General features: G+C 39.9%; 1 protein-coding gene across 6 annotated transcripts in view; it reads right to left on the bottom strand.

The window, feature by feature from the left end:
* Positions 1 to 3,962: 3,962 nt before the first annotated feature.
* Positions 3,963 to 14,621, bottom strand: part of enah (ENAH actin regulator) — a 55,791-nt gene continuing 45,132 nt past the window's right edge. For 4 of the 6 annotated variants that reach the window (XM_058045866.1, XM_058045865.1, XM_058045864.1 and 1 more), the window contains 9 exons: positions 10,352 to 11,143; positions 8,797 to 9,134; positions 8,052 to 8,194; positions 7,464 to 7,512; positions 6,966 to 7,017; positions 6,828 to 6,897; positions 6,048 to 6,129; positions 5,796 to 5,853; positions 3,963 to 4,600 (listed from right to left, as the gene is read on the bottom strand). In XM_058045866.1, coding sequence (XP_057901849.1) covers positions 4,563 to 4,600; positions 5,796 to 5,853; positions 6,048 to 6,129; positions 6,828 to 6,897; positions 6,966 to 7,017; positions 7,464 to 7,512; positions 8,052 to 8,194; positions 8,797 to 9,134; positions 10,352 to 11,143 — 1,622 coding nt within the window. In that variant the 3' untranslated portion in view covers positions 3,963 to 4,562. The remainder of the gene's footprint in view (positions 4,601 to 5,795; positions 5,854 to 6,047; positions 6,130 to 6,827; positions 6,898 to 6,965; positions 7,018 to 7,463; positions 7,513 to 8,051; positions 8,195 to 8,796; positions 9,135 to 10,351; positions 11,144 to 14,621) is intronic. The other 2 variants (XM_058045868.1, XM_058045869.1) reach the window with 2 other exon arrangements.

Consider the following 14,621-nt stretch of genomic DNA (forward strand, 5'->3'; position numbering starts at 1 on the left):
ATACTGGTGCCTTTGGAAGGCGCGAAGGTCTCTCATTGGCCAGTTGGGCGTCATTTCAAACCGTTCTGTGATCTGATTGGTTGTCACTTACTTTTTAAGTGTAGAGAGGCGCGGGTGCTGAAATATCTCGACACTGAACTGAATGACAGGGATGGGTGATGCTGTAAAGTAAACAATATGCAGCACTCTAGTAGCTAGATTAGACATTATATAATATATACATATAAATATTTGTGATATTGGCGGAAAAGTGTGTTAGCAATATGAACTGTGGTCTTTGCTGTTTATATTTCAACTTCCGTCTTAAATTTGTTCTCCATAAATTTACTTCGGGTAATTTTATGACTTTATTTCCATATTATATCCTTTTTGCTGAACTTAACCCCCCCCCCCCCCCTCCAAAGGCTCAAAATTTGTATAACTTTGAAATATTTTTTTCTTTAATGTAACTCGATGCTACTAAAATTTCCAAACATTTTTCCTCAAATTAATATACATATATTAATATATATATTAATATATTCTTAATATTCTCACATTTTTTTCATTTATTTTCCAATGATATTTTTTATTGATTTTATTATATTTTTATATATTTTTATTTGTTTATTATAACTTCTTCCACAACTTAATTGTCCAAATTTTTAATTAAAAAGTTTACGCTTCAAAATTACGCCTCATAATATTTCAATATTATTCTTGTAAAATTTTTCTTCATTACCATTTTTTTCCTCCATATTATTGCTCTAGTTTTTGCCAAACATTTTTCCTTAATTTAGTAAAATTACTTAAATTTGTTCTTATTTTCTCTATTCAAAAAATATATATATTTTCCAACTATTTAAATTTTCTTGTTGTATTTATATATTTTTTATTTTTGATAACTTTGCAACCAAATTTTCTGGAGTTTTTAATATTTAAAGTTTACGCTTTAAAATTACGCTTTTTAAGCCTCAGATTTTTCTGTTAATTACCTTTTTTTCTCAATATTATGCCTCTAATTTTGTAAAATTAATGTAAATTCTGTCCATTATTGATGATTTTATTGCCCCACTGTGAGTCACCAGAAAAAAAAAGAAGTTTCCCGTCTTGTATTGCAATTTTTATTCATCTTGCTCAAACAAAACAATGTTAGCATATAAGAAAAGACTAACATGAAAACGGTACAGTACACAATATGGATGTCAAACGAGCACGTCTGGAAAACCATCCTTCTCACTTACGGTGCCTTCAAACTCCAAAAACCTTCACAATTCGCCCCCCCCCCCCCCCCCCCCCGTTAAACATGACGTGTTTCCATCATTCCCACTGACAACAGACGAGTCTCTACACTCCATTCCAAACTAATCCAAGATTCTTGTTAAATACACTGAAATGTCATGAGGGAAATCGATCACCTGCGAACCGTTGTAGGCCTCACGTGTCCGATGATTGTACTCCGTAGCAGTAAAAACAACAAAAACAGTCACAACTTGGTGGAAAAGGAATCTTTTTTTTTTTTTAAAAGTGTATTTTGTTGCACAGATGTTTCCTGATTGGGAACAGTACTGAGGTCATTGAGCGCTCGCTTCAATTGAACATTTGATGGACACTTACTATTATTACTAGTAGTATTACTAGTAGTATTACTAGTAGTCATCTGTTAAATGCAACTTCGGAACAAGGCACGAACCACATGGATCAAAAAATGTTTCTGCTTTGAAATCTCTTGACACCGATGATAGAAAAATAAGGAAGGCGACTTGATTGAGTATGATTGTTGAATCCTTTGGTGAGCTGTGACGTGTGTGTGACATGTGTGTGACGTGTGTGTGTGTGTGTGTGTCTAAAGTGCAATCAAAGCAGGCTTAAGTACAGGTAGCCTCTTGGTTGGATGTTTGAATAACATAGTGGATGTAAGGATGACACGACTACTTCAAAGGACGGGAGAAATACACAAATTGGCTAACTTTTTTGTAGCCCAAAATGATAAATACCTAAGTGTATTTGTACTGATTGAAGTGAGTATCATTTACGCCTAGCATCGTGTACAACAGGGTGTCCAAAGTGCAGTTCAAGGGTCGCATACTGGAAAAAGTGAAATATATTCGGGGAAACGACTTCAAGCAAATTCCTGGTGGTCCTCTTGGAGTGGAATATTTAGCCGAGACTTTTTTGCATAAATGTTGAAAGGCGCCGCTTGTTGTTCGGTATACCGTAAATAGCACGCTAGCTAACATCATGGTCTTTCCAGTGATGCAACATCGTGGAGCTTATTCGCACCATTTGTCCTGTATTAGTAGATAAATATTAAACATTAGCGGTAATAGAATGGGCTGCTATGCTTTGCAGGCCCATAATAATATACAGTATCTCATTGATGATGAATAATTATTTTGTATATAATAATTATATTTATTTTTTTAATAATTAATTTTTATTAAAATTGTCTGATTTTAGATAAATATTAAACATTAGCGGTAATAGAATGGGCTGCTATGCTTTGCAGGCCCATAATAATATACAGTATCTCATTGATGATGAATCATTATTTTTTTATATAATAATAATTATATTTTTATTTTAAATAATAATTAATCATTTTAAAAATAATAATTGTTATTAAAATATTCAGATTTTAGATAAATATTAAACATTAGCGGTAATAGAATGGGCTGCTATGCTTTGCAGGCCCATAATAATATACAGTATCTCATTGATGATGAATAATTATTTTTTATATATAAATTCATAATTTTATTTTATTTTAAATAATAATTAATGTTTTAAAATAATAATTTTTATTAAAATTTTCTCATTTTATTCATATAGCTTTTTCCAAAACCCATTTTCCAACTTTATTTGTAGTTTTTTAATTAAAATTATGTTATTTTCCTCATAATATTCCATTATTCTCTGTGACCTTTTTTTATTTTAGACATTTTTTTCCCTCTTAATATTTGTGTTTGGTAAATTTCTTCAGATTAAAAATGTTTTTTTTTATTTCTTTGCACCATTTGTCCTGCATTAGTAGATAAATATTAAACATTAGCCGTAATGGAATCGGCTGCTATGCTTTGCAGGCCCATAATAATATACAGTATCTCATTGATGATGAATAATTATATTATTTTGACTTTATTCTTTCTTAGAGTACTTTTTTCTACTTTTATTACTTTTTTTATTCTAGACATTTTTTCCCTCTTAATATTTTGACTTTATGCTTGGTAAATATCTTCAGATTATTTTTTTTTTATTTCATAATTTTTTTTTGCTCAGTTATATTTTTAGCATGTGCCATGGGCCAATAAAAACGCCCCCCTGGGCTGCACTGTGGACACCCTGGGTTTAAAGTCTTGCATCCATGATATTAATTTTACTACTAAAAAGTACTAAAAAAATAAATAAATAGGGTGTTTGGGCATGTTTTAAATCTTGTACTAGTATATATAAGGTATATATTTTTACTTTAAGGCAAAAAAAAGAAAAAAAAAGCACTGTAGTGAATGGCACCTGGACATCCCCATGGAAACCCTCACAGTATCTTTGTACCCTCTGATAGTCGTGTTGTAATCCAAATAAAAAGCAAATGGACTAAAATCAATTCAATGATCCAGTTTGAAAACGCTTCACGGTTCATCAATGAAAATGACGCCCTTTCCTTTGCAAACAGGCAGTGACATCATTATCGTTTCCTATGGAAACGGTCGTACAGAAACACCTTTGAAGGGTTGGGAAGGGCGATTTAAACAGCGATGCTACACTTATTGCTTGTCATCAACGTGCTAATGGATGCTATTTCTTGGCAGACGTGAGACCCCCCCCCCACCCACTCCAAAGAACAAGGAGGACATCCACGGACATCCAGCCATTCTCACGTTCCATGAGAAGTGTTAGCAAAATAGCACTTTTGTCATTGCTAGAGCGCTACGATGGCTGCCTAAAATGAATTCAAAGATGATTATGGAGCTACTTGATATGACCGTTGATGTATACGCTTAAAACTGTTTTTTTTTTTTTTTTAATGAGCGTTCTTTTTTCGAGGAAGACGAGTGGCGGACTGCCGCATACGCACGCATTCACGTACATGACGCTACCCCTATGGCATTATGGGGAGGGGGAAGTATAGCATTTTTCCATTCAACGCTCTTAATAAACATGCCTTTTGATAGAAAAATCAGCATCCATCTTTACAGTATCTTTGATCAGTTCCTTTTTTTGTATTTTTATCAGGATGAAAAAAAGAGTAATTGTTTTGTTTTTTGTTTGCATAAAAGACATGCGCTTTTTCTTCCAGAATGCCGAGTCCTCCGGGATGCGACGTCCTCAGCAGGAGAAAGGAGGAAGAAGAAGAAGAAGAAGAAAAAGAGGAGGAGGAGGAGGGGTCCCGTTACTGAGGGTGTATGAACACCACCTACTGAAGGGACGATGCTGCGTCGTCCCAGAAAGTCCTCCCCTCTCAAGTATGCATGTTTTTTTTTGTGTCTTCATTGTCATCACCGCTACCGTGCCATGTCCGAGACTGACCAAAGTCAGGTCACGTGGGCGTGGATGTGGAGAACAGGGAGCCGGGGCTGCTTCTTCTATGCTGTACTGGACCTGCCCAGTTCCTCCCTGATGGCTGAAGAAACACAAGATGCCGGTGACTGCAAACTCCGGTCCAATTTCTGCATTTGTTGTGTTATTTGTTGTGTTAATGCTGACATCATTACAGCGTCGAGGCAGCCATAACCAATGAAATGCTTTTCTGGGATGAAATGGATTATGGAAAAATTAAAGTGTTTTTTTTTTTAACTTGTATATTTCTTAGCTACCCTTTGAGTGTAAAGTTGCTGAGTGATGAATATAGTGGTGTGCTGGAGGCGGGGCACATATAGACAAACAACCATTCACACTCACATTCATACCTATGGACAATTTGGAGTGGCTAATTAACCTAGCATGTTTTTGGAATGTGGGAGGAAACCGGAGTACCCGGAGAAAACCCACGCATGCACGGGGAGAACATGCAAACTCCACACAGAGATGGCTGAGGGTGGAATTGAACCCTCTTAGCTGTGAGGTCTGCGCGCTATAACCAGCCATAACCAGCCATAACCAGCCATAACCAGCCATAACCAATGAAATGGTTTTCTGGGATGAAATGCATTATGGGAAAATTAAAATAGTTTTTTTTTTAACTTGTTTATTTCTTAGCTACCCTTTGAGTGTAAAGTTGCTGTGTGATGAATATAGTGTTCTTAGTAAGATGACAGCGCGAGTCAGACTGTTATACTGATATGAAGCGGGGTTCACCCTGGACTGGTGGCCAGCCAATCACAGGGCACATATAGACAAACAACCATTCACACTAACATTCATACCTATGGACAATTTGGAGTCGCCAATTAACCTAGCATGTTTTTGGAATGTGGGAGGAAACCGGAGTACCCGGAGAAAACCCACGCATGCACGGGGAGAACATGCAAACTCCACACAGAGATGCCCAACAGGGAATCTAACCCAAGTCTTCCTAATCTCTACATGGCCTACATGCATCTCATTCACCCTAAACTGCTAATAATGTATAAAATAATGAAAAAACTAATTAAAAGGCAAAATCCCCAAATCAAGTGTCTTGAAAAATAGAATTATCGGTCTACTTGGTATCGGATCAGTACCAAAATTTGCAGCATCGGCCAAGTTCTACTTCAACAAAATATTTTAATTTGTTTTGGGGGTTTTGTGACCCCCAAAATGGGACTAATATTGTGGAATCAATACTTTTGAGAACTGTAATTGTTGTGCTTTAAAGTGGAACGTAAAAGAGCATTTACCATCGATGAGCTCTGCTTTTAGCTTCGTCAGCTCCTTCCGCATCTCATCCAGAATGTCCTAAATCGACAAAACAAATATTAGACATTGAAAACCCCCCGAGTGACTGAATTGTAGCCGTTTGCTGCCAGCGGTGACAAATAACATGCGTCAAAATAAGACATTCTTAGGAATATTCAAATGTTTTAATTGTTCACATCAATGAAAGTTGACCAAAACAGTCTAAGCCTATCAAGACACACACGATGCGTCACCTGTTTCAATCGGTCGTAGTCAACACTTTCCGTTGGTACTCCGTTGGCACTTAGAGATGCGGGTGTTGGAGTGGATTTAGGTCTGCAAGGAGAGTTTGAGTGAGTACATTCAATGCAAAATGAAGAGAATATAAACACAGAGGTCCTAAGGGCAACGTAGCATTTTTTTCCATGCGTGTACTTAGGTGTGTACTTAGTGAAGTTACACAACAAATGGTCCACAGAAGAAATGGTCACACTAAAAAGATGCTTTGATGATAATAGTAGATAGATAGATTCTCTGGACTTCTCAGTGTGAACGCATTTATGCACTGAAGAGTACGGAAGTGCGCAAAAAAACCCCAAAAGGAAGTTAGACAGGAAGGAGAGGTGCAATGACAGGAAATGAGTCTGTTGGTGTGTTTACAGTAGATTGGAACACAGCAACAGCACACAGCAACTTTACACTCAAAGGGTAGCTAAGAAATATACAAGTAAAAAAAAAAACTATTATAATTTTCCCATAATGCATTTCATCCCAGAAAACCATTTCACTGGTTATGGCTGAGGGCTGCACAGACCTCACAGCTATGAGACCTGGGTTAAATTCCACCCTCGGCCATCTCTGTGTGGAGTTTGCATGTTCTCCGCACTTCCATACTAAAACGGTCAACACGTACACGTACCACCCTAGCTAGTCACCATCTGGGTGACTATCCTTCGACTAAATGGTTCAAATATCATGGTTTAGGATGGATGAGACCATATTAAGTGATTTATTATTATACAGAGACACAGTACCTTCCTATAACGGGAGATTTGCTACCGTTCATCGTGCTGTTTGTTCTTTCCCATGGCTTCCTGGGCATGTCTGGAAAAGGCACAAAACAAGAGTTGCAATGTGATGCAATGTTAACGTTTGACTCTTCCAAGGCTCACCTGGCGTGCTACATGCAGACACTTTGGGGGTTGTGGTTATCTCGCCGTCCTCCTGTTGGACGGAAAAAGAGAGTCAAATGTGAGTCATCTCGTGTTAGGTTCATCCTGCCAAAAATACTGTCTCTCCCGCCTTTGCAACGCCCCTTCCATTGGATGGTCATATCACCTTGTACTTCGGTACGAGGTGCATTATTAAAAAAAAACAACAACCCTAAACTGTATTATGGAAAGCAGGAAGTGAACAAATGTAACAGTTACTGATTGTAAAAGTACCAGATGGAGGGGTAGGATTTAATAAGCTTTGCTTCTTCCTACTCCTTTTGGACATGTGGAACTGGGAACTGATTATGGGATGCACTCAATTGTAATCTGATGCATGTTCAAATGAAATAAAACCATTACCATTACCATTACATAAGCACAAAGACATTGACGAGTTAACTCAAACAGGAATGTACTGCACTGCAGTAATGGACAGCATGAAAACACAAGACTTACCGATTTCAGATCTGGTTCAGGTGAGGACCCCTTCTCTGCAATTCTTCTCCTGTTAAAAAAAAAAAAACAGACGTAGCATCGAGGTTGGCTTATTTGACCTTCAACATTTTTTCTATATATGATTGATGTACTGTACAAAATTTAAATAGTTTGGGTTTTTTTTAACTCGTATATTTCTTAGCTACCCTTTGAGTGTAAAGTTGCTGTGTGATGAATATAGTGTTTTTAGTAGTAAGATGAGAGCATGCCAATTCAATGTGAATTCTAAAAAGAGAAAAAACAGTTAGCATGAGGGAGCTAACAAGCAATGAATGTCATTGGACACATTTATTCGGCTATGAAGCGTTCTTTAAAAAAAACCTCCAGCAACTTCTTCGTGTTACCTTCAACAATGTCGCTGTAGCTTGTATTATATACAGCTTAATTAGGAAAATACTTTGTTGCTGTTTTTTAGATCTTTGTGTCCCATTACATGCATTGTTAGCTCCCACATGCTAGCTGTTTTTCACATGTGTGCTCATATTTCACAGACTGATTGTAGATGATGGGCAAAACTCCCAAAATGTGTTTTCCTTGAAGGACTCTTACCTTCTGGCCAGTAGGGCGCTCATCTCTTCCATGAGCCCACCTCCACCAGGAAGGGGGCCATTACCCCTGGACTCCGGTTTGGCCCCCACAGCCCCAGCAGCCCCTGACAAGGCTGCTGCCAGAGCTGCCCCTGCATCATCACTCTGGAAAGCACAAGAACTTTGTATAGTTTTCCAGATGAGATCAAATATACTGAGTCAACAGGTAGAAATATATGCATAGTTGTACTTGGGTTGGGATTTATGGTTGACTTAGTACTCAGATAGTTGAGATAATGATGAGTTATGTTGTCACAGTTCACTGCACATGGGTTGGTCCAAAAGTGGACCAAAAACAAAAGTTGGGTGTCTTCATCATTGGTTTTGGAGGCCTATATAATGGACCAAAAAAGGCCAGTATTGTTAGTCCAGTGAACGGCATCATCACGTAAACAACGTCTCTGGGCACTGGGTACGGTTTATGGTTTATGGTCTGGACTGTTCTCCACCCACACTCAGAAACCTGTATGAATGCCACAATACCAGGATCTGTTGATAATAGATCACATCCTGGTAGATAGAGGGTGCCAACCCCTGACCAGGATCGCTAAAGGGATTGGGACACCTGACAATTACATCTACAGGAAATGGACCCTGTAAAAGGATACTGAGTGGTACTGAGTAAACAAGCTTATGCTTATGCTAATGCTAATGCTATACTGAGCAATACAATTTATACACAAATAACACAAGTACAGGTGTCTTACCCTTGGCACTTTGCGTAGCTTTGCCCCCGCAAGGGCGGCAGCCAGGCCTGAGAGGGGACGGTCCTCTGCAGGAGAGAAGAGACCAGAGGGAAGGGGAGGTGCCGGCGGAGGGGGCGGCGCCCCTGGAGGAGGAGGTGGACCTGGTGGTGTCGTCGGGGTCCCGGCTGGAGTCAAGGTAGGGGGTAGAGGTGGAGCCGGAGGTGGGGGAGGGTGTCCGGATGGTGTGGTGGGGGTTATAGCCGGCGTGGCAACTCCAGTGGTCACGGTGGCGGACCCGGGTGGTAGGGGCGGGGGTGGAGGAGGGGCGGGTGCATTCGACTCCGCGGTCTGCACAATGTCTGCTTATGGGTGGGACAGGGGTGGAGACACAAAAAAATGCCTTTTTTTAATTTTATTCAATCAAATAAAAATTTATTTATTCATTTTTGTTCCCCTCACATATATAATATGTGTATATATGTAATATGTAATATGTAATATGTATTATTATATGTATTATTATATATTTTTTTGATTTTCCAGAATCTGCACCTGTTGTGGTCTCCTATAGAGCAGCTACACACAATAACCTGTGCAGAATTTTTTTTTAGATTTTCCACAATCTGCACCTGTTGTGGTCACCTATAGAGCAGATACACACAATAACCGGCACAGAATTTTTTTTAGATTTTCCAGAATCTGCACCTGTTGTGGTCTCCTATAGAGCAGCTACACACAATAACCTGCTAAAAAAAAATTAGATTTTCCAGAATCTGCACCTATCTGGTCACACTATGAACCATGTAAGGAAGCCCGCTCCTCTGTGACATCACAAAGGGGCAGTTTTACCACGCCTTTTGCAACCGAGCGTTTTGAGCCATCCCAAACTTCTTTCAGGGCTCACTTCCAAATGTGCCAACCTCATTATATTGTATTCTCAATTGGCATTGAGAATACAACATTCTAACTACTTTTATAGGTCAGAAAAGTAGAAAAAGCATAATAGGTCCCCTTTAAACAAATTATTTTGTGCAGGCGAACTTCGCGTCTATCTATTTTGGCGATGAAATATGACATACAGGTCGGAGATATGTGACCATACAAAAAAATGCCTGGGTTGCATTTGAAAAAAATTGGAAATTAACTGTATTGGGAACGTAGCCAGTTGGTCAGGTTGTCGCCATAAGCGGGACCGATTCCAGCGGGTTCCAGTGTTTTTTGGGCTGGAGGATGCACTTTTCAATGTAAATAAATGGTAGTAACAGAAATATACTGAGGATCCTGCTCCATTCAAAAAAAAGGATGATTCAAGTGAGTAAAGTTACTAAGAAGATGGCTGCGTGAGTGGACCTTAAGTTTTCAGCAACAAACATCTAAACACTTAAAGAGACAAATGGAGAACTGAAGAACCGGGATGAAGAAAGTGACTTCATTGATTGATCTGGAAGACTACAATTACCACAAGCGGCCTTGAATAATCTTTGAGATGAGTTTGAAATCCGGCTGTTAGTATGTGAGTTGAAGGCAGTGAAAGACAGAAGGGAGAAGGAAGAAGAATGCAGACCGGAGGCCTTACCCTGGGGCTGATTGTAGGACCCCGCTACGAGTTGGTGGGTCTCTAGGCTTGCTGCCGGGTCAGAGTCCCCTTGCCCTGATAGGCCCTGGCCCACGGGGAGGGAGAGGTGCTCCGCGGAAGCAACTGCGGCAGCAGAGGTCACTGTGGAGGGAGAGGGCAAACCAGGAGCATGGGATGAGGAGGGGGGAGACGAGACGCACAAAGAAGTATGGGGTGCCACGGAAGAAGCAAATGGCGGCGGGGTGGGTGGCGGTGGCGGCGTGGGGCATACTGTGCCGACCGGGTGGTTGTGTGGCAGGATGGTGACCGGGGACGGGGCAGGAAACATGGGTGGGCCGTTGGACGACGGCGAGGGGGGCTTCTGGGTGAGAGGAGATGGGGCCGCTATGGGGATGAGTGGCCGTGGGCCTGTGGCCTTCCCTGGGGGGCTGCTTATCATGACCGGGGGTGATGGAGGCAAGGGAGTGAAGTTGTATGCCGAACACACCGCAGACTTGGGTGCCGAGACGGGGTTGGGGACCGGAGCAGGAGCCGGAACCGGAGGTGGTGCCTGGGAAAATGCCTGCTGTCTCCTTGGGACGGTGGCGTAGTGCGGAAGAACTGGATGGAAGGCAGAGCCGAGCGAGGTGGCGAATCGGGATGCCGAGTGCCTCAGGGGCGGTGTGGGGGGTGTTGCGGATGAGGACGAAAGTGCACCAGGAGCCTGGTAAGTGGGTGTGGATGGAGATGAGGGCGTGGAGGATGCTCTGTTGTACTCCTGAGGAGTGGGGCTGTACAGGGTGCTTTCGAAAGCTAGTTGCACCGACGGACAAGGTGAAGGACAACACGGGACAGAAAGGGAAGGCAAGAACCAAGGAAAGAGGCGGCCATTGTGACAGAAGACAGAAGGTCAGGAGAGATGGGAGGAAGGTGGAGGGGGGGAAAAAAGAGAAAGGAGCAGATGAAGCAGGAAAAACCAGCGAACAGCTAAACCACAGTTCTATTCCAGGACAAGTATGGTCTTAAGTACTGACTTAAATCAGCTAAGGTGATGCAGCTTTATTAGTACGTAGGTGTTACGGTTTTTACAGAGAGGATGGAACAAAAAGTAACAGGACTGAGCCACACAACGACAAAGACACAAAGATCCAAAGATCCGAAGACCAAAGTAAAGCAAAGCAGGAGAACACAACAGGGCTGCAGTCTACCAAATACAAACAGAGAACGTGAACTTTGAATGGTACCCAGGAATCCGGTTAAGTCGACATCCCTCGGATTACGGCTAATGAATAAATACAATGGTATTGTATATTTGTACATTGCTGTGTTAAAACACGGCTTGTACAGATCATAAAGATTTGTATTTTTGTATTGATCAAACCCAAGTTCAATGAATATTACAAAACCAACTGTGGTGGAACCTTGAGGTTCCATGGTTGTTTTTTTATTGGTGCACATCACATTCTAAAAACATATTGTATGTATATTGTATATAATGTTAAGAGAAAAAAGTTTAAAACCAAAGGAGAAAAAAATCCGAATTTTACAAGAAAAACATAAAGTACTATAAATATGTTTTTTATGATACTATTAAAAAAATAAAATAAAAAAATAAGGTTGTAATTTTTGGAAATTTAGGTTGGTCGTGGAAATTTTCTTCCCAAAGTTGAAATGTTTGACAAAAAAAAATAAACAGTTGAAATGAAAAAACAGTTTTAATTTTACATTAATAAAGTCAAATTATTACCAGAAAAAAAGTATTATTCTAATGAGAAAAAAAGGCATAATTCTACAAGAATAAAAACAAAGAGAAACTTCAAACCACAAGCACGTAAAAACGTAAAACTAATGCGACAAACTTAGCACTGTAGCAAGTATTTTTACTTTCGTGCTAAAACTCATTGAACAAGCAGCATCATTTACGCTTATCTATGGGGAGGGGGGGGGGGGGTGACATCCGAGTATCTATCCTGTAAGGTAGAGCCCCCCACCAACCAATAATGGTACAAAACGACAGTCGTTAATGCTAAGAGTCCATGTCGCAAACAATACACCTATTGGAATCCAGTGGAATGTAATGGCGCGAGCCAAGTTGCGGCAATGATGCTTGGAGTTCACTGGGCCTGCGCCAGTTGGTGCCAGTTCACACCAACGATTATGTGATTGGCGCGTAGTGGCTCGCTGTGGCGCCGAATAACGGCAACAATGGTAACGTGCCGAGGGAATACTATCTGGCACCAACTGGCGCCGGCTCAGTTGACTCCTAGCATAAGATACAATGGTTCTTCCAGCCATTTGGGTGGTAGTCCCCTGAAACCAAAGGTCTTGTTTGGATAACCCCCCCCCCCATCTCCCATCCATTTCCTCCGCCCAGAATATGTACAAACACACAGTACACACCACACCTGATTCCCATTGGTCCCTGAACGTCTCATTAGCCACGGGCTAATGAGACAGCAAAACGGGTTCACCGCCTTTCAGGGCGCCATGACGGCTCTGACATCTCATGCCTAGCTGCACAGCGTTCATGGTGACGCACACACAAACCATTCCCTCCACGGTCTTCCATTAGACAGATTACCATACATCCGACAAGATCCTGCCATCGTACTCCCAAAAAAGAAAGAGCGTATATTCCTGCATCCTCGTGAACTCACCCCACCCCCCCATTATCTAAGGGATTTTACAAACACACACATTCACCCTCGGGGGTCTTACCACCACCACCACCACCACCACCACCACGATGTATTTTTAGCTTGTGAACTGTGTCAGCCTTCATGTGTTGTCATGCGTGCATATGCTAATATGTGGAACGTTGCATTCAAGCGTGCCATAAGTCATAGTAAACCAGGATGAAATAGTCATTAGCATCTTCTACGGACTCATTTCAGCTGCTCTATCACGCTAATCACAGGCTGAAGTTGTGAAGATAAGATATAATTTGGACATGAATGAATGGCAGTATCAGGAATCTCTGGGACTTCTATTGAGCACACACTCATTCAAAGATACACGCCGCAAATGAAGTACTTTAAATATCAAGCAAAATCATGAACTCATTTACCAGTTCATTGAAAAAAGTATTCTAACTTGGGAAAAAAATTTGCAATTTTACAGGAATAATCTTGTAATATTAAGAAAAATATGAGGAAAACAATAATAAAGTTAATGATTATATTAAATATTAAAGGTTAAAAAATATTTTAAAAACTTGTGAAAAAGTTGCCATTTTTGGAACATTAGGTTGGGGAAGAAGTTATAAAAAACAGGGATAAATTACAACCATAGGAATAAATTCACAATATTACAAGAAAATCTACAAAACTTGGGAAAAAAATTGAATTTTACAGGAATTATCTTGTAATATTAAGAAAAATATTGTGAGGATTAGGTTAGGGAAGAAGTTATAAAAAAAAAAAATAATAAAAAATAAAAAAAATAGCAATTTTACAGGAATCTTGTAATATTGAGAAAAAATATTATGAGGAAAACAATAAAAATATTATGTTAAATATTAAAGGTTAAAAAATATTTTAAAAACTTGTGAAAAAGTTGCCATTTTTGGAACATTAGGTTGGGGAAGAAGTTATAAAAAACAGGGATGAATTACAAACATAGGAATAAATTCATAATTTTACAAGAAGAAAATTTACAAAACTATCCCAGCTGTCTTCCTAATTAACCTAGCATGTTTTTGGAATGTGGGAGGAAGCCGGAGTACTCGGAGAAAACCCACACAAGCACGGGGAGAACATGCAAACTCCACACAGAGATGCCCGAGGGTGGAATCGAACTTGTGTCTCCTAACTGCAAGACATGCGTGATAACCACTTGACCACCGTGTAGCCTTTGTTTTTTTATATCGTGCTTAAAAGAAATAGTATCGATATATATCCCCCAGCTCTAAGACCAGGGCTCCAGATTTTGAGTGTTAAGTTGCTGTGTGATGAGTTTAATGTCTAAGATGAAACCGTGAGTCAGACTGTTACATTGAGAAATCACCTCCTCCGATGGGTTGGGTACAAACGTGTTTTTCCTCTAAATTTCGGTGTCCGCTGAGTAAAAAAAAAGTTCAAATTTGGGTGCACGCTGACAAAAAAAATATGCATCCTGCACGGAATCGACCTGAAACCCAACAATACAAATAATGAAATTAAGAATGAAAAAAATGAAGTTTTAAATGCAGAAGCGTCGATCATGATGTACAGTATGTAAGCCTAACATATCCCAGATGACAAGAGACACAATTTAAAAATGCATTATGGATTTTGTTTAAACGCATTTTGGC

The sequence above is a fragment of the Doryrhamphus excisus genome, chromosome 1 (assembly GCF_030265055.1).
Source record: "Doryrhamphus excisus isolate RoL2022-K1 chromosome 1, RoL_Dexc_1.0, whole genome shotgun sequence".
Taxonomy (NCBI): domain Eukaryota; kingdom Metazoa; phylum Chordata; class Actinopteri; order Syngnathiformes; family Syngnathidae; genus Doryrhamphus; species Doryrhamphus excisus.